We start from the raw sequence: 19714 nt of genomic DNA, 5'->3' as shown, positions 1-19714 counted from the left end.
GGGGCCGGCTGTTGCCCCGATGGCCTGACCTAGTCTGAACTTGGGGATGGAGGACAAGGAGGGGCCCAGGAGATGCTGGCTTCCTGGGGTGTGTGAAGGTTCCTGAATTAGGGGGTGGCTTAAGTGTGTGTGTTTGTTTTTTTCTTTTAAATACTTAATTAATTTATTTTTAGAGAGGGAGGGAGAAAGAGAGGAAGAGAAACATCAATGTGAGAGAGATACATCAACCGGTTGGCTCTCGCATGCCCCCAACTGGGGACCTGGCCCACAACCCAGGCCTGTGCCCTGACTGGGAATCTAACCAGCGACCTTCCGGCTCACAGGCTGGCACTGAATCCGCTGAGCCACACCAGCCGGGGCTGTTTGTTTGTTTATTTTTGGATTGTGTTTATAAAACGAATGGGGGAAACCTGTCTCCAGTCTCACAGAATGTCAACACCTCCCTCACAGGGTTGTTGTGAGGACCGAAGCCAAAGTCTGCTAAGCACCTGGTCAGTGAAGAGTGGTTACTTTTATCTTTATCCTGGAAGATGCAGCCTAAGGCTGCCTTGTTGAGGAGCCAGGTGGGCTTCCCAGCCTCCCCAGGGGCAGTGCTGAGTTTGTCTGGACTCTGGCATTACCCGTGGCAAGAGGAGGGGGGCTTGGTTACCCACCTCCCCCTCTGAGCCTCTCTCTTCTCATCTGTGAAGAGTCGTCTCTGTGCCTTTCTAGCACTGACGTCAGGGTTGCCCGTGACCTAGGTCAGTGGGTTCTTCAGCCCCTCAAAATTAGTGGGAAGTCATTTTGTGTTGGCTTGGAAGTGTGTGCGGGGGACTGCTGATGGCCGTGCTGCCCTCCACCCCAATCTCAAGAGAATCAAAACCCCTTCAGCCATGGCAGGCCCCAGGAACCTGGGTCCTGAGCTTTGCTCTGTGCTGCGTCCTTTACCCACCTCTCCAGGCATTGCAGTGCTCCATTATTACAGATGAGAAACCTCAGAGAGCAACCTTGAGTCACACAGCCAGCGTGAGGCAGGTCTGGAGTTTCTCCCTCATTCCCCTACAGCAGGGGCTGGGGACCTGCTCTGGGCCACATGTTGTTACAGTGTGAGTCCTTGGGCCTCGCAGTGCCCTCCCTGTGGGCCAGGCTTTGCCAAGGCAGTTCAGCGTTCTGGGTGCCGCAGCTGTGGTCGGGGAGGGGAAAGGTGCCTGTTTCCCCTGGCACTCAGAGCCCTGCGCCCTGGGAAGGCTGCCTGGACTGCAGCTGTGCGCTTCCTCACCCACCCTCAACTGTTCTTGACCCTGGGCCAGGCGGTCTCCCATCTTCTGTAACTCCCAGTCTCCCCTCCACCTCAAGAATCTAGCAGCCCCACTCCTCCCAAGGGAGAGCTTTCTCAGCACCCCGAGCATGACTGGCCCCCAGGAGGACCTGAGTCATCCAGGGGGCAGAGGTCAAGCTAGAGGATGGGGGTGGGAAGCCTTGGAGAGGCCTCGGGGGACAGCATGTTCTGGCCAGCGAACTAGTCACGGGAGTTTCCAAAGCGGCGAGGCCATCAAAGCAGAAAAACACCTGACACCCTGAATCTGGGCTGGACCCACTCTACCCTCACCCCTCGAGAAGCGTCCCCCTCCCAGGTGCCTCCCCTGCGCAGCTGCCTAGGGGGAGTTTATAGCCTGAGTTTGGGGGAGCGAGGATGTTAGCTTTATTTCGGAAGTGATGATTCCAGTTCCAGGTGGATGAACCCGGGAGAATCCAGCGTCCCTTCCCACATTCCACTCTCACCTAAAGGCGCTCCAGCTTCTGCTCCCACCCAGCCCACCTAGAAATGGCCCTGTTTGGTCCTAAGTGTATGGGCCAAAAAGTGGGGCTGTTCTTTCAGATATTCCCCGACGCCCTGAGTTTTCAGATCTCAGGCTACGCACCACCGAGCCTCCTAGATCCCCGACTGGAGCACGGAGCGGCGCTGACCTCTAGTGGTCCAGGCTGGTAACGCAGGGCGACGGCCGAGCCTGAGCCGGGGATCCCCGGCGGGGTAGGGGTCGATCGCCTGCCTTCTCATCCCTTTCTTCCCCTCCCCGCTCTGCTCCGCTCGTTCGGGAAGGAAGCCGAAACTAGCTTCCCGGTGCCTCTTTGCTCCATCGCTGGGACAGGAAGATCGCGCCTGGCAACCCAGGCGTCTGTGGTTAAGCTGCCTTCCCACCGGACTGGAAACCCCAAAGATGGTGAAGTTTCAACTCCTCACTCCTGTCCACACTCCCGCCACCGTCCTCACAGGGCCAGGCACGCAGTTGATGTTTCTTCCATTATCTTTTCGTCAAATATTCCTAGGGCACCTGCCATGCTAGAGAAGAACACGACCCTGCCTTTCTGAAGCTCCCAGGCCAGTCCAGGAACCTGATGGGATGCGCAACAAGACAGTATGCACAGTGCCGGGACTGCAGGAAACACCCGGCTATAAAAGCGCAGAAGAGACCAAACCGATCTGGAGACGGGATGGGGGTCAGACAAGTCCCTGTGGGAGGCGAGGATTTGAAAGACAAGTAGAAGTCAGCTGGGCAGAGTGGTTGGCTCTAGCAGAGGAACCGATACAAAGAACCGTCACCTGTTGCTGGGCTGAAGAGTGAGGCGACGTCCCGCCCCCTCCGGGCGCTGTGACTATGATTGGCCAATCGAACTCTGACGTGTTGGCCAACTGGGCGCCTTAATTGGGTCCCTAGATGTCTCTAGGGAGGGAACATCTGAGCGGAGCCACCTCCTCTAAGCCGGTGCAGCGCCCACGGGCGTAAGGAAGGGGTCTCTGTGGGTCCTACTTAGGGCTTCTCCAGGCTGCGATACTTCTTGCGCAGCACGGACACCGGGTCCTTGAAGAGCACTGGCTCCAGGCGGAAGCGAGAGGACACCAGGGGCATGTGGCCGAACCCTGCCGCCATCTGGTTGATGCAATCACGGTCTGCGGGCTGCAACGCAGGGGCGGGCCCCGGGCCCCTAGACATCTAAGAGGGGGAGGACAAATACGTCGGAGGGTTTTCCGTCTTTCTGAACCCAGCCTTCTCCCTCCCCTTGCAGCAGAAAGAATTCGGGTTAGCCAGTGAGAGGGAACCCTCCCCTACTACTCCTCCCAGTGCCCCTCCATCCTCACCAGTGGAGGTCTGGCTTCCTGATGCCGCTTCCCACAGGGCACCTTGATAGGGGGCAGCTTGGTGGCTGTTGCTACTAGGAAGTTCATTAGGACGTCCACACAGGCGGGAGCGTCATCTGCCAGGCTCCTGAGAGCCTTGGGCAGGGAGTGGGTGAAGAGGGTGTGATAATACCTGGGTGAGGGGGGAAGACAGGGAGAGGCTGCAACTGAGCTCACCCCCTCCCCAGGTCTCATTCCCCCAGTCCTGACATTCTCCCTTTGACCCCAATCTCCAAGCCTTTTGCAAAACCCCTGCTCCCCGCTCTGAGCCCTGGCCACTTCAGAGAGCCCCCACTGTAAGTACTAACTGCTCCCCACTGTTCTGTGCTCCGTGGCTTGCCTGCAGCCAATTGTGTGCCCCTGCCCCCTCCCTCATAGCTCCCTGGGACCCCTACCCCAGGCTCCGAGGAATTAACTCAGACCCAGACTGAGAGGGGATCAGCTGGTTCCAAGACCATCAAATGCGGCAGCCCAAAACCAGCTTCTGGAAGGATGTGGTCTAACGAGGCTGGTGCCGCTCCAGGTGAGCCTTGCTTCACACAGCCCTCCTACTGAACAGCCTGGGCGCTCCGCAGACATTACGGGTGTTCTTCACTGTACTGAGAATTCCCTGCAAGAGCTTCCATATTTGGTTTAAACATGTTTAAGGAACCTCTCTAAAGAGTCCCTCCAGAATTCAGTCCCTGCCCCAAGACTGGGGTGCTTGTGCAGTCCCCAGCTCATCACACACACATTTATCTTTTTAACTTATTAAAATTCCTTTTATCATTTGATTATCATACAACCCTATGAGGTGAATACATTTTATAGATGAGGAAGCTGGACTCAGGGGATGTGAGGAGACTTGCCCATCACACAGCTGGGACATGGCAGGCCTGGGCCTTGAACCTGGATCTCTGGGCTCTAGGCTGTGTTCGCTCCCATGCCACCCTGCTCCTGCTTTAAAGAAGGGGTCACTCTCCCTCTGATCCTGGTGCCAGGGCTACCACCTGTACCTGTGGTAGAAGGCGGCTGAGGTGAGGACCATGGAGAACTCGTTGACCCTCTCAGCGGTGTAGCCCCAGCCGCCCTGGGCCTCATCCCAGAAGTGGCTCCACGTCAGAAAGCCCACCATCCGCTCTGGGAAGCTCTGCCACACCACAAAGGCAAAGTCCACCTGGGGAGACATTTAAGTGAGGTCCGAGGGAGGAACATCCAGAGATATGGACGCAAAGCCAGCCTGGACTCGGGAAGAGAAGATAAGAGCATGAAAGTTTCCAGAGGATGCTTAGGGGGAAATTTTCAGCTGGGAGCTGACAAAAAAGTGTTTTCAAAAGAGTCTGTGGAAAGCTATCAGATTTCTAAGGAGGAGGCTGAGTAGTGTGCTGGGGTGGTTTCAAAGGCAGGAGACCGGGTCTCTTGACACCTGGCCCTCCCAGCTCTGGGGATCCAAGGACCCTGTGGTTCAGTCCCCACCCACACTGGACCCTTCTTGGGCCCAGTCCGCACCTCACTTGTGGAAAGACTGCTGTGGGCATCGAGGCTGAGGATGGCATCGGTGCTGATGGCACTGTACGGGAGGAAGCGGTCACTGACCTGCAGTGGGGGAGAGGTGACTCAGCTGTGGGAAGCTCCCCGGGCTCCCACAGTGAATATCTACGTATGTGTTGAGCAGGAGTCCTGCAGGGATGTTGTAAAGAAAAGGCAGTGAAAACGGAAGCATGCCCTGAACTTGGACCTGAGGAACTTATTTTACCTCTCTGGACTTGGCTTTCCCCTTTGGTAAAATGGGGGAGTTGGTGACTAGGGGCCCTTCCAGTTCTGACATCTCAGGATTCTTCCCTGGTCTCATTGGATGCTCACCTCAGCCCTGGAAGGGGTTGTCAAATATCCTTCATTGGAAAGAAACAGGTCCAGCCCTGGCTGGTGTGGCTCAGTTGGTTGGAGCATCAGCCTATAGACTGAAAGGTTGTGGGTTTGATTCCCAATCAGGGCACATACCCAGGTTGCAAGTTTGATCCCCAGGTGGGGTACATATGAGAAGGGAACTGATTGATGTTTCTCTCTCCCCCCATTCTTCTCTCTCTCTCTAAAAGCAATGTCCTTGAGTGAGGACAAGAAAGAAAGAAACAGGTTCGGAGATGAAGGGACTTGCCCAGAACCGTACGGCAAAGAGGTGGCTCATACCGTCCCAGGTCGGCAGAAGTTACTCCTCTCTGGCCCATTTGTCTATGTTTCCTCAGGATCCCAGGTTTCTCCTCTACCCCTCATCTGAAACATCATGTACCCCCTCTGCCTTCCCTCGTCTCATAAAACCCCAGTTCTCTGGAGGCACAATTCACAAGGGCTGGGGATGGAAGAGAATCATTTCTATTAGGCCTGTAGGCAAACCTCCTGTCTGATTTCTTCAGGTCCAACCTGAAGTCCAGCTTTGGCTCAGGCCCAAGTAAATGCCCTCCCCAGGTCCTAGCCTTCCAGGGCTGAGCCTACCCCTTCCATGCCCCTCCCCATCCCTCACCTTCCTGTGCCCCTCGATGACTATCAAGGGCACTGCTGTCTCAGGCCACCTGGGTGGGGGTGGCTTGTCATTGCTCCAGAGAACCAAGATCTAGGAGGAAAGGGGGTGTTACTGAAGTCTGGGGCACAAAGATCCCAGGCGTCTTCTTTCTCAGGATGGAAGAAACGTGGGTGAGCAGCTGCATGCGTGAGTTTGGGAGAAGACAGGTGGAGCCAAGGTCCTTTCATCGCTGTCCTGTTCTTGCCTCTGGGCTTCTGGAAGGCAGGAATTCTAGTGACACGAAGGTAGCTAGCTACCCTTGGCATTAGAACTCAAGAGAGTTCTAGTGATGGTAGCCCCTAGCCTGGGTCCTGACCCGGTGTCCCATAGCCACCCTCTCTCAAAGATTTTCATTCTCTTCCTCCTGCTCCATTATCATCCCCAGCCCAGCTGTTATGTCCCATCTTTGTTGCCACTCCATCTGTGCCCTGGCTGAGCTCACTGCTTCCCCCTTCTGCAAATATTCTCGAGAGTCTGTCTGGCTTCTCTGGAAGTTACATTTGGCAGCCTGTGTGCTAGGAAATGCTAGACTGAATCTGAATCCCAGGGGATAGCCCTTTTCTGTCTTTTCTTTGCATCCTCACCATCAAGCCTGGGGCCTGGTGCTCAGAAAGTGAGCTGGGTGACTAAGTGAGTGAACACAGGTATGTTTATTCCTCCAGCCTTCCCAAAAGGTACCTCTTTTTAGATGGAGTCATCAGTTTCCCTGGGGAGGCAGAGAGGGGGGTGGGGAAAAAGGACAAGAAGCTTGGGACTTAAAGAAGAAGGTAGCAAGGGCAATTGAAAGTCTTCCCCGTGCCTCCTCTCCCCCAAGTGGGTGGTTATCTTTGGGGTCCAGGTGTCTTCAAGGGCCCTTCCCTGTCTTTTGCCCCCACCCTGGATCCCAGCTGGCAAGGGGACAGACCTGGGCACAGTGCTGGGAGCCTGCCACTGCCTGGATGAGCTTCAGTGGAGGCTGGCCTGGGTCCCCCACCCAGATCAGGGCGCTGAATCTGCCTGCAGGGCGAGAGCCTAGAGGAATGAGACACAGGCTATTAGGGTGGGAGGGGACAGAATCCTCTGGGGAGTGACCAGAGTTGGGGACCCTGGGAGTCAGGAGAGATGTTGGGGACTTGGGTGTGGCCTTGGTGGGGCTCTCTGGTTGAGACTGGGAGGAACTTCAGGAGAAATGATGAGGGGACTTCAGGTTGCCCTGTGCCCAGAACATACCCTGCTGTAGGTAATAGAAGGGGAAGTCCGAGGGACTTGTGGAAAACGTGGGCAGGGCCAGCAGTGCCCCGGGGGGGCTATTCCACAACAGTGCTGGGCGAGCAGACACTCCAAGGATCCGGTCCTGAATAATCTGTAAAATGAGAACAGGCTCTGCAAAGGGAGTGGCCAGTGTGGCAGTGAATGGGGTCTGAGGAAGTGAGGATGGGGCTAGCGCCGCACCTCCCCCTTCAGGCTGTGGGACTGGGGTGGCAGCTGCGGCATCCAACCCCTGGGGACAGAAGGGTTCAGACGCAGAAATCCAGAGTAGAATGCACTCGGTGATGGTGTCCAGAGTTGGCAGATGCTGGGGAGCTGGCTGCCTCCCTGTCCTTCCTCACTCGTCACAGACTTCACCAACAGCTCCAGGCATTCTTTCCAGCCCCAGAGCCTCTCCCGCGCAGCCCCAGGGCAGCCAGTGCCCATCAGCTGGAGTCGGTACATGCTTTGGAATCTATTTGCCACAGCCATCCCTCTACAGATGCGGAAACTGAGGCCGACGTTGGGGAAGGAATTTATCCGAGAGCTCCAGCCTCAGAGTCATCCTAGAGGCATCTTTAAGGGGGAAGCCCAAACAAGGCAGAGGAGCTGTCCCAAGAGGGGTGAGGCAGGAGCCCAGTGCCGGGGCCCCAACCAGGCAAGTCCCCCTTACCTCGAGAGTGGTATGGATGATCTTCTCCACTGAGGAGAAGTAGGTGTCCCACAGAAACTGTGTCTGCTGGCGCATGGTGAGGACCCGCATCAGGGGCATCTCCTGGAGGGCAGCCAGGACCTGGGCCGCAGAGGGAGAAGAGGAGAAGGCGTGGGGCCTTGTCAGGCCCTGACTGACCCTGGGGTGGGGACAGCCTGGGGTTGGGGGTCTGGGAACCAGAAGCCCTCTCCCATGGTTCTCCAGAATTAGCAGCAGCCACCCTCAGCCAAGTCCCAGATAACATAGCATCGAGAGTTCAAGGGTCACAGGGAGCTGAGTTTAAATGCCATTTAGTAACTGTGTGACTGTGGACATGCCACTTAACCTCTCTGAGTGTTCCCTCGTGTGGAAAGTGGGGACAGTAATGGTACCTGCCGCATAGGGTGGCTGTAAGGATTAACTTAGGTGGCACACGTTAAGCGCTCAGCACAGAGTAGAGGTTCAGTGCGTGGTAGCTGCTGGTGTTAGCTCCCGACACCATTCTCCCTTCTCAGGGGATTCAAGGCTCACACCCACATCTCCCAGAGCCGGGCAAAATTGGTTTCCTCAGATGGAAAAGTCACTGTCTTTTCCTTTGCCACCCAAAGCCTCATCGAGGCACACTCCAGTTTGGGGTTCTGTATGTGTGTGGGCCGGGGGGGCAGGGCTTCCCTTACATTGGGTATTTAGGTGGTCATGGACCTATGCGGCTGGGCCCATGGAGATCAACTAGTCTAACTTCTCCCATTATACAAATGGAGAAACTGAGGCTGAAAGACGCTCTCAGAACCCTCAGGAGTCTGCTTCCATGTGACCCAGTGCAGTTCTGGACGCTTGGGACTGGGGAGCAAAGCCATCAACATACTACACGGACGGGGTGCAGGAATGAGAACTGGGGCTGGCCTGGTGGCTGGGGTCCCTCCCATGTCCTGGGCTCAGTCCCCACCCCACAGGCAGGGCCCTCAAACTACCTGAAGTGGGAGCCTCTCATCAGCTACAACGGCCGCCTTGGTCCAATCGATAACCTCGGAGAAGGGCAGCTCCCAGCCAGGGCTGAGAAGTACAGGGATGCAGCCAGCCTGGGGGGCGGGGGTGTCACTGGGGAGCCCAGTCCCGCCCTACACACACTCACCCACCTCCCAGTTCCAAGGCAGCAGCTGCTGCTGTTGGGGGCTAAGGAGCAAAGAGGAGAGACCAGTGTTTGAGGGAGTGTGGGTTTTTTTGCAGAGGGTGGGATGAATGGGGCCACTGGCACACCGAAGTCCCAGAGTAAAGGAGTAAAGGGTAGCTCATGGCTCCATCCCATTGGCCTGGGGCCCAGAGGACCCTCAGGTGTGGGGGGTCAGGGACGGGGGATGCCCAAGTTGGGGTTGTACCTGCAGGGCTTGGAGGAAGCGCAAGGCATCAGGATGGTGGCTGCGGCCCGGGATGAGGCAGAAAGTGGCATTGGGCAGCGTTGCCCCTGGGTGGGTCCTACAGAGGCACAGGAGGGGCCCAGCGTCCACGAGGCCTGAGACCGCTGCCTGTCCCAGCACCTGGCCCACTTGATAGCCCCCAGCCCCCACGGCAGCTCTCCCAAATTCACAAGGTACAAACCCACCACTGTGTTCTCATGTGTTAACAAACACTCGGGCACAAGCACAGCTACACACTGATACACCTACACGAGCACCAGCCTCACACTCACCCCTCACCCACAAGGCAGGAGCCCCAGGTTCTGGCTCTGCCTCTGCCCTTGCTGGTCTTAGAAACCTCCCTTCTCTTCTCTAGGCCTCGGTTTCCTCATTTGCACAATGGGCGGCAGTGGGACCTGATTTTCCAAGGGTGGGTCTGACTTGGACATGCCCATGTTTGCCCTCCCACAGCTCTGCCACACGCAGACTCTCAGGCAGCCCTCACCTGAGTGGCCTCCATGCCCTGCCTCCCCCACCCCCATCCTGAGAGCCCAGGCCCATGAAAGGCTCCTCTGTTGTGAGGTGGGCTGGGCCCCCAGCCTGGAACCACACAGGAAGCTGTTGCCCAGAGGCCCCCGCACCCAGAGGACAGGCCTCCTCTGTTCTCCCCACCTCCTCCCCCAGCTCCAGGGCCACACTCAGGCTATGTGTGCCTGGGGGGAAGACGGGGGTCACAGCCTCCTCGGATCCACTTCCCTGGGACTGCCCACCCAGAGAAGTAGTGCCATTACCTAGCCGCTGCGGGGGAAGGGGCAGCAGGCAAGCAGGACGCCTGGGCTCACCAGCCTGCTCAGATAGGACTGATGAATAGGGCCCAGAGGGTCCCAGGACCCTCCTCAGCTGCAGCGTATTTGGTCCTGAGTCCGAACCTTCAAGAAGCAGTCCTGGGAGTCCTTAATCAGTCTCTGGACCAGCCCCCATTGAAGAGATGGGGAGACTGAGTCTCAGCCTCAAAGATGAGCTCAGGGTCTCGGCAAGGGTTGGGCAGAGCTGGAACTAGAACCAAGGTGTGCTACTCAGGACCCTGAGTTATTTGAACTACCCAGGGCTGCTGCCTTCTTTCTCCAGTGCTAGGTGTCCACCAGGCTTTCCGTGAAAGGGGCTGCAAGTTAAACAACAGAACCCCCTTTGCCTCATTAAAAGCGGCATCACCAGCCAGCCATAGCACGCCCCCACCCCCAGTAACACCTTATGGGACTAAGAATGCCTAAGATTAAAGTTTCCGAGAATCTAGAAACGAAGAGCCTGTTGAATGAACTTTACCCCTCAGCCCTCATTAGCCTCCGCTCTTCCCTCGCTTTGAATGTCCTTCTGCCCTGTCCTGGAGCACCCCTCCCTGCCTAAGCTCAAATGTCACTTCCTCCAGCAAGCCGTCCTGATCTCTCTAGCGATGGCTCCCTCCTCTCTGCTCCCACAGCCAAGCTAACCTTTACCGAGCACCTGCTTTGTTCCAGGCACTGTTCTAAGTGCTTGACTTTCATTACCACGGTTCATTCTCACAGCAGCCCTAGGAGATAGAAGGTATGTGCTGTTAACGTCACATATTACAGATGAGGAAACTGAGGCCCGCAGAAGTCACATAGCTCTGAAGTACCGGAGCCAGGCAGGCAGCTTGCACAGCCTCTCCGTGCTTAACAATGTGTATCATAACCAGGGACTCGTCTGACTGTCCCACAAGACCAAACTGCTTGAGGACAGGGCTGTGCCTCCCTCCTCACAGCATCTCTAGGGCCTAGCAGAGCGCCTGGCAGAGAACGGGTCCCTCACTGGGTGCTAAATGAGTGAATTCTCAGCATGCCATAGAGGCTAGACCCAGGACCAATAGACCCCATATCTGAAAAGTCAGTCTTGGTACAAGTTCTAGTAATGGAGCTGGTTGTGAGTAGTCAGTGGGTGACCTTGGAAGGTGGTGAGTTCCCCATTAGTAGAGATAAACAAGCAGAGGCTGGAGGGGCACCTGTGTGTGTGTGTGTGTGTGTGTGTGTGTGTGTGTTATAGAAGGGTCATCGTGACAACTTTCAATGAAGTCGTAGGATTCCGTGACCATGTAAGATTCTTGCCTCGGAATCAGGGCCTCAGGGCTCAAGGCTGGAGCTCATGTGGCTCCACCTGCCTTTCATCTGCCCTGGGCACTTCCTGTGGCCTTTGTGACCCCTCTGCCGTAAAAAAAATGATGAAAATTATATTTGATATGTTGACACAAACATGAACGTTTTCATATTATATATGAAAATATTTTCTACCTAAAAGGTCATTTTTTTTTCTCCTGATTTGGAAAGAAATGAAAACACTTTCACAGGCCCCTAAAAGCATCGTGGGTCCTAGGCACTGCACCCCCTATGCCCAGTAGAGATGGGCCAGGGGACTTTAAAACCTGCACTGAACTTATGCAAATAAACAAACTTAAAAAATGGGAGAGCAGAGGTTCCTGTTGCTTGTACACACAGACCTAAACCAGCAGCAGCGTTTGGCTCCAGGAAGGAAAACAGGGTGGCCAGGGACGGGGTGGAAGGGAGTTTTTACTGTATGCCCTTTTGTGCCTTTGGAATTTTGTACCATGTGAATGAATCCCCTATTCATAAAAATAAGTAACAATTTCAATGGGCGGAGGCTTATTCCAAAGCAACAGAACTGCCCAACAAAGGTGGAAAAACATGGGCTTTGGAGCCAGAAGTGCAGGGTTTAAACCCAATGCCAAGCGCCTGATCAGAAACATGAGGGAGGCTGTGATGAATCAAGGCGCTTGTCACCAAAGGCCCTAGGCTGGCTGGGCTGCCTGTACCCCTCTGAGCCTCAGTTTCCCATTCCCTGGACTGAAAACACTAATACCTCCTTCGAAGGGCACGTCGGAGGATTAGGCATGACTTGTGTGAGGTGGCACAGCACCTGGTCCAGGGTAAGCTTTCCCTAAATATTCACTTCTTCCCCTCCCCCTCTCTCTTGCCATCTGAGTGAATGTGGGACAGTGGCAGGGACAGTGAATCGCCTCTTTCTCTGGCCAGCAGTTGTTTATACAGGCCACCTTCCAGGGGCTGCTGGCCTGGCGGGTGTAGGCCTCCCTCCCTCGCTCTGTCCCTATACTGTCCGGCTCGCTCAGGCAGCTACCTGGCACTTCAGGGAAACTGAGGCTCACACTACCCCCAGAGATTAGAACTCCTGTTGCCTACAGGTGGGATGAAGCCAAAGGCAGAACTTCTTGATGTTCAGACAACAGTATAGAGCCTTGCAGGCGTCACACCTTGGAAATAAACTTATCAAAAATGCTACTTGGAGGGAGGGCCACACTGATTAGAAAACCTCAGCCAGTTCTGGCTGGTTTGGAGCCAATCAGTAAACTATGCGCAGCTCCCTAACTCTCAGTTTCTCAAAGAGGTTCAGGCTGCAGTAACTTTCAGATTCTCCAATAAAACCTATTGCATTTAGCAGTAACTAAAGTCTGCTGAAAGAAGAACTTTCCGTGCAAGAATAGCACAGTGCCAAGTCAGAAAAGTGACACGGGGCACGGTGAGTGGAGAACCTTGTCCCCGAAGGTGAGCTCTGAGCTTGAGGTACCCGGGGGATCCTGGCTTTTCGGGTAACTGCCAAGAATGCCTGCTAGGGGTGGGTCCTGGCCGAAAGGCTGTGGGAGCTGGTGGGGAAATTCCGTACTTCCCTTGGCTGCGGGACTCCCCAGAGGAAGTAGAGAGATTCATTCCCACAAGTGCCCTTTGGCTGAGAGAAGCCTCAAAAGCCCCAAGCAGAGGCAAAAACAGAGCGTGGCCCGGGAAGAATTCCTGGGAGGGAAGCAGAGCTCAGAATAGCCCATGTTGTGCCAGCAGAGAACAGGGATGTGCCTGGGGGAGGGAGCAAGGGAAGGAGACAGACCAGGGTGACAGGTTCTAGCTCAGGTCTGCCCTGGGAGACGGAGAGACAATCCTCTGCTTCAGGGTCCCAGGACAACCTCAGGAAGATGTTCATTCTTCCCGCCCAGCCAGCCTTTGGAGGCTGCTGTCCTCCTGGGGGTGCAGAGGGGTTAGGGTGCTTAGGGGTTAATTGCTCTATCACCTAAGGTGTGTCACCCCAACTAGGCCAGGTAGAGAGAAGTTTCTAAATGAGCTCTCCATGTCCCGTAGGCCAGTGCCCTTTATATGTATTCAGGACTCCCACTGCCGGGAAGTTCTTCTGTAGGTCTAACCTAATTCATATTTGCTGTAACAAAAGGCTATTTCCTTGATAGGTTAATCCCCAAAGTTAGACATAGGAGCAGCTCCCATCTGTGACTAATCACCATGGCTCTATGGCATTTGACAGGGTTGATTGTAAATAAACTCTCCCTCAGAACTCAGATTCTAGTGCTGAAGGCTTTGGAGACGGGCAGTTCCGAGTTAAAATACTGTCTGCGCTCTCTCTGGCTGGGTGGCCTCAAACAGTTACTTAACCTCTCTGGGCTTCAGTGACAGGTACACAAACACTTAATGCAGCAATGAGTATTATCTTATTATAATCATTATTTATGAAAGTGCTCAGCACAGAGCCAACACTATGGAAGTGTATGTTAAATAAAATATTAGTGAAGGAGGGATTGGCATAAGAGAAAAAGAGTAAGAGTGAGTCATGTTTTTATGTTTTTAAAGATCCCCAAGGGAGAACTCCAAAACCTGCCTTGGACCAGGTGGTAGGGTTCCCTGCTGTCTAACCTGACTCCCTCCTGCTGTAGCTGGTTCTCCCATCTCAATCCCACGGCCCTCGGGACCCTCTACCCTGACCTCGGTGCTCGCTCCCATTACAGACCCCTCTCATCCAGCCCCAAGGGGAAAGTTCCACTTACTGCTCAGGTCCATGGTCCTGCTCACAGCGCCCATCCCAGGGGCAGGCAGAGGAGTTGGTACCTGCCGTGCGCCACCCACCCCTCTCTTCTGCCAGGGCTAGCAGGGCCGCCCTGGGGTGGGGGCTGTACTGCCGCAGCTGTCCATGAGTCCCACCTCGAAACGGGTGGGCTTCAGGGAGAAGCGGGAGGGCCACGTCAAAGCCAGGCCGGAAGCTGTCCACTGTGGGGCTGGCCTCAGCCACCATGGCCTGTCCCAGCTGGAAGGTCCAAGAACAGGAGGCCGGGTGGAGCCGGAGGACCAGATGGTTCTTGCCTCCATCCCATTTCGGGGGCAGCAGGCTGCACTCTCCAGCCGAGGCATCCAGGCTGAGGAGGTGGAGGCAGGCCTCAGTAGGGTTGAATGTGTGGTAGCGGGATCCCTCAATGGAAGCCAGGATCTTGTGCTGCGTCTCAGAAATGGGTCCAGCAGCCGGGTACACAAACACCTTGAGGCCACCGCCCCTGCACTTGGAGGCATCAAAGCAAGCTCCCCAGTCACAGCTGCCACTACGGAGGGCTTGAGGAGGTTGAGGGGCATCTTCTGGCAGCTCCCCAGGATGGGAGAAACTCTGCAGGAGCTCTGCATCCAGCCAGTGGGGCCAGCCTTGGGGGCGCCCTGCCCGAGGTCTGGTGGGCACTGCCAGGCGGAGAAGGGGAAAGATTCCCAGGAGGCCGAGAAGCCAGGAGGTCAACAGTGCCAGCCACAGGGACTTCCTTCTCCATGACTGCATATGGCCACCCACAGCCAGGGCTGGGGAAGCAGGAGGAGCAGGGGCCTGAAGGTGGGTCGCTGGAGCTGGAATCGCCCTAGTTCAGTGCCCTCATTGTACAGATGGGAAGACCAAGGCTCATGAAGAGCAGGCTGCCTGCCTCAGGTCAAATAGTAAGTCACCAACTAGGCACAAGGAGGCCAGGTAGAACTCAGCTTTCTGGCCTTGCTTTCCCGTGGTCAGGAGTCTGCTTCCCGGACCTTTGGACAACCAAGCCAACCTTCGCTCTCCCAGCAGGAGCCCCTGCCCCCGGGCACTATTCAGGCTGATGCAACTGCTGTCTAGATTGCTAGGCTGTGTCCTCTCTTCTTGGCTGAACCCCCTGACCTGGCCCTTAATGGAGAATACAATCTGCCAGGCCATGGGGGACCTGTCAGAGTCCCCACAAGAGGTGGCTTGCCCAGGGTACAGGGCTGGAAGGAGCAGGGGTGGTCTCCCCAATCCTCCCCCAGCCTGAGCAGTCCCAGAGCAGCCCTGGCCACCCCTGTGCCAGCTGACAAGCACTCCTGGGCTGCAGGCCCTGTGGCTGAGTTAAAATTAGACCCAGTGCCCCATGTGGGCTACCAGGGTCAGCTGAGGTCAAGGCCTGGATGCAGCTGGTGCCCCTTGGCTGCAGCGCTAGCAGAGCTGTTGATCCTGATCCTCTCCTACCCTGCCGCTGTCTCCAGCTCGGGCAGCTTGGCCCCTCCTCCTCCAACCCTTGGAAGCTGGCTCTGCACCCTCTGGTTTGCAGCTGTCTCGGTGCAGAGGCCGGGAACCTACATCAAGACCCTGCCCCACGGTGCCCAAGCTCTTCGGATGTGTCTCCTCCGTTCCCTCTCCAGGCAACATCTGGCCAGTCCCGTTCTCTCTCCTAGTGGCAGCCGGGCCCCTCCCCTGGCAGCCCTGATTCGCTCCTGGCTGGGAGGCAGGGTCTCCACTTAACCCCTTCCAAACCGGTTTCCTTGGCTTGCTAATCATAACCAGCAGGGACCATACCTCAGTTTGCCATGAGCTATCACAGCCTGTCTCTGAATTCTCACATTAACACTTCAAGGCAGAGGCTTATCACTGTCATTTTTTACAGGTGAGAAAAGTAAAGCTCAGAGAAGGGATGTTATTCTTCTAAGGAGACTCAGCTAAGAGGCAGGGGTGGGGATTTGAACCCTGAGCTCCCGACCCTAATCCTTACAGCTTCCCATGGTCACCCCAGCTAGGGGTCCGAGTGTGGGAGTCTACAAATCTGAGATAATATAAGTGAGATGTTAAGCAGCTGGGGGAGGGTATTGGGCAAAGTGCTCCCCAGTATTTCCAGGTTGGTCCCTCTTCCTTCAGGTGCCCCCACCCCACACCCTAGGAGCAGCAGGGGGTGAGGGGGGGTATGGGGAGAGTGTCTGAAGGCTGCCTGAGCCTAGAGTTGCTTCCTGCCTGAGGTGCCAGGTGTCATATTGGCCAAGGTGCCTAGGCATCAGAAAATAAAGGCCAGCTTCACTGTGTTTGATCTGGAGTGTTCTCTCCTTGTGCCCTGATTCTGCTTCGTCCACCCTTCCTTTTCTGGGATGGGCACGAAGTCTCCAGATGGAATGTGTCTAGTCTTCCGAGAGTGAGGGGCCTGGAGTGCTATATAGTGCTGTGGTTAAGAGCACGGCTCAGGAGCTCTTAACAAGCTGTGTGTTCCTGTGCAAGTTACTCCACCTCTCTGTGCTTCTGTTTCCTCATCTGTAAAATGCCGATAACAGCTTCTTCCTCGAAGGCTTGCTGGGAAGGGGATTAAATGAGATAATGCCTGGGACAGAGTAGGCACCTAACAAGGGTATCCTTTGTTCCTCCTCAGACCCAGAGGAAGGTGAGATGACTTAAGGGACACTAAGCTTCCATCTGGGGTAGATTGGGACCGGGACTTGGTTTTCTCTCCCTGCACCCATGTTTTTCCTGCTGCAACCCCCTGTCTCCATTCAAGAGGAAAGAAGACACTTCGAGCTCTAGGAGTTAATCACCGTGGAAACCCAACTGCTGCTTCTTTGCTGCTGCTTGTTCTTCCAGCTCTGAGCTGTCTGGGTGCCTCACTGCAAAATTAACCAGTGCAGCTGCAGGAGCCTCCAGGGTCTCAGCTGTCACTTGCTTGAGCACAGATAAGCTCAAACCCTGGTGAAACCCCACAGGAGCCCCCGATAGCACTCCAGCTCCAGCTAACGTGAATCTGCCGCCCTGGGCACCGCCGGGATTCAGAGCAGTTCCTGCCCATAGTACATAATCCACACCTGGACCCCACCTGAGGGAAGGCCAGGGATGTAGCCCAGGGGACCAGAAGGGGGAGCAGTTCTGGCTTCTGCTCCTTCCCTAGACATGGTATGTGACCCTGGACAAGGCACACCCTCTTTCTTGGCCTTCAATTTCTCATCATCAGCCCAGCATGGTAGCAGAGCTAGGCTTCCTAGAGCAAAAAGATATGGAATTCTTGCTCAAAAGTAATCCCGACACAGTTCAGAAGGTCAATCCTTCCCTTTCCCATCCTTTTAACACTTGACCTTGTTAAGGAAAAGTTTACAAAGCTTAGAAGTGAAGCAATGAGGAGACAGTGTGATCTTCATCCACCCACTGGGGCATCACCAGACAAGCCCCCAGGGGTCATGTGGCTCCCTGTGTATTCAGGCCCAGGCATTTTATAAGTCTGAGAACTAAGGTGCTAATTCATAGAAAACAGATATCCAATAGTATCAAAATGATTTCTGACCAGTGGAGATTATAGGTTAAAGCCCAAAGGTCATAGGTCACTCACTGTAGGGCATTTGTGGCTGGAATGTGACTAGCAATCTTTTTCCAGCGTTCCCTATGCTTCTTCGGCTCTATCAGTCAGTCTTCTGAACCAGCTTTGTCATCCTGATCACTTCTTCATGAATAAGTGAAATATAACTTTGACTTGTGTTCACTATGCATTTGTATAAATTTTTAGCAGGCCTGACTGGTGTGGCTCAGTGGATTGAGCACTGGCCTACAAACCAAAGCGTTGCTGGTTTGATTCCCAGTCAGGGCACATGCCTGAGTTGTAGGCCAGGTTTCTCCACTAGGGGGAGCTTGAGAGGCAACCACACATTGGTGTTTCTCTCCCACTCTTTTCTCCCTCCCTTCTCCTCTCTAAAAATAAATAAATAAAATCTTTAAAATATATATTTTTAAAAAACATTCAGATGAGCTTGGATAGCTCACCAAGCCTCATTTTCCTCCCCTGTAAAATGGAAAAATCAAGGAAGAAGCTGACGAATTTGCCGACCCTGCACCAGGCACTGTTGAGCTCTTTAGATCCATGATTTCATTAGAGCCTGAAGCAAAATTGCAAAGGTGGAGGGAGAGGGATAAGGAGGAAGACAGGCAACTATTCTCCCATTTTTTAAAAAAGATTTTACTTGTTTATTCTTAGAGAGAAGGGAAGGGAGGAAGAAAGAGAGGGACAGAGACACCTACGTGTAAGAGGAACATCAATCTGTTGCCTCTCACACGTACCCAGCCTGGGACCTTGAATGAAACCCAGACACGTGCCCTGACCGGGAATCGACCAGCAACCTCTCGGTCAGTCTGCAGGGTGATGCCCCAACCCACTGAGCCACACCAGTCAGGGCTCTCCCCAATTTTTAGGAAAGGTGAAGTGATTGCCCCAAAGCAATACAGCCAAGGAGTGACAGAACCTGGATTCCAACCACTGCACCACAGAGGGCTAATTCCTGCTTCAGAGGTTTAGTGTGGGGCTTGTGGGAAGAGATAACACGTGGAAAAGTGCTTGGCAAGCTGGTGTGCACCCCTGTGAATAATTATAATCAGCCCAAGGCAGCCTTCTAACCAGCCACATCTAGACACTGCCCAGGGGCTGGACTTCCTATAGGGTGGGTTTCTCTTCTCTGCAGAAAGCCAGAGGGGATTGAGGTGAGCAGACATCGCTGGTCCAGCCCCTCACACACAGGATAGCATCCCTGCCAGAAACTGCTGAATACACTTTCAGCCCTGGCCGCTCCTTTGGGGACTGTATTCCTGGGACAGGGTTCAGGTGGACTGCAGGGCTGGACAGGCCAAGCAGAGCAAATTTCAAATCCTGGTCTTGGAGTCATTCTGTCCCATCTTCCTGAGTCTTTCAACCTGAGTTAGATCTTGTCTGAAGGCTCCAGAAGCCACGCCCAGCCTCCTCTATGTTCCCTGGGCCCTCCCAGAGCAGCCCACTCCCAGACAACTTCACCTCAGGCCTGGGTGCCGAAGGGTTAATCAATGGGGCCAGCTAGCAAATGTTTACCTAGCAGGCAGATAATTATCAGTCTGCTTTCCAAAGCAGAGGCAGGAAGATTTATTTCTCCTCTCCTCCCTCCCTGGGGATGCTACTTGGCAGAGTAAACACAGCTTACTGTTGGCTCTTTGAGGAGCTCCCCAGCAGAGAGGTGGGAGCTGGGGGAAGGAATCAGGCCTGGAGGTGGGCTCCCAGGAGGAGATACAGACGGCTCAGTCCTGTTTCTCTTGAAGTCTGAACTCCAGGCCCCACCTCTGGAGCCAGGCCTAGACTGACATTCCTTAAGATGTGATAGTTATGGCAATTGATGGAGCCTCTGCAAAGGCTGGGCTGCTTACATACATCATCCCATTTAATCCTGACAACCACCAGAAGAGCTAGGTGCTCTTAACTCTGCTTCCAGATTAGGGAAGGGAGATGCGGAGAGGTGAACCCAGTTAGTGGGCCGTAGACCAAACCACGATCTGTTTTCAGACCTGCCTGACTGGCCGTCGATTTGTTGAGTATCTACTATGTGCCAGGCATTGTGTTGGACACTTTATTTCTATCTCTAATCCGGAAGCAGCATTTCCTAGAATCCCTTTGCTATGCTGTTAACATCAGAAGAGTGAGATAGTACAGCCAGCCCACAACTGGGGGAGGAAACACAGGCACAAAACCCAGACATAAGAAGAGATGAGAGATGGGCTTCAAGTTGCCTTGTGTAATCCAACCGGTGTCCTCATCGGAGGTCCCTCAGGTCCTGCTGGTTTCACCTCCAAACAAACCCTGACACCAGCACGGT

At 54.7% G+C, this 19714-nt stretch overlaps 1 protein-coding gene across 2 annotated transcripts; it reads right to left on the bottom strand.

The window, feature by feature from the left end:
- Window positions 1–1666: 1666 nt before the first annotated feature.
- On the bottom strand, window positions 1667–15511 carry EXTL1 (exostosin like glycosyltransferase 1). Of its 2 annotated transcripts, XM_024554408.3 has the most exons (11): window positions 13873–15511; window positions 8988–9084; window positions 8583–8690; window positions 7594–7713; window positions 6903–7035; window positions 6598–6704; window positions 5655–5744; window positions 4646–4732; window positions 4153–4313; window positions 3119–3290; window positions 1667–2972 (listed from the first exon to the last, which is right to left on the bottom strand). In XM_024554408.3, exons 1-11 carry the CDS (start codon window positions 14640–14642, stop codon window positions 2790–2792), a joined length of 2028 nt encoding a protein of 675 aa, XP_024410176.2. In that variant the 5' UTR covers window positions 14643–15511; the 3' UTR covers window positions 1667–2789. The 2 variants fall into 2 exon arrangements, with proteins under 2 accessions (XP_024410176.2, XP_045046634.2); XM_045190699.2 differs by lacking the exon at window positions 3119–3290.
- Between the last annotated feature and the right edge of the window lie 4203 nt (window positions 15512–19714).

This window comes from Desmodus rotundus, chromosome 3 (genome assembly GCF_022682495.2).
Source record: "Desmodus rotundus isolate HL8 chromosome 3, HLdesRot8A.1, whole genome shotgun sequence".
In the NCBI taxonomy this organism is placed as follows: domain Eukaryota; kingdom Metazoa; phylum Chordata; class Mammalia; order Chiroptera; family Phyllostomidae; genus Desmodus; species Desmodus rotundus.
This window is presented reverse-complemented; position numbering and strand designations above follow the sequence as displayed.

Bases quoted from the DNA above. Each gene is read 5' to 3' on its own strand.
- EXTL1 (XM_024554408.3), bottom strand. From the start codon at position 14,642: ATGCAGTCATGGAGAAGGAAGTCCCTGTGGCTGGCACTGTTGACCTCC. The intron at 8,691-8,987 runs GTACAACCCCAA...CCCGCCCCCCAG, and splicing joins GCTTCCTCCAAGCCCTGCAG to GCTGGCTGCATCCCTGTACT. The intron at 4,314-4,645 runs GTGCGGACTGGG...ATGTCTCCCCAG, and splicing joins GCAGTCTTTCCACAAGTGAG to GTGGACTTTGCCTTTGTGGT.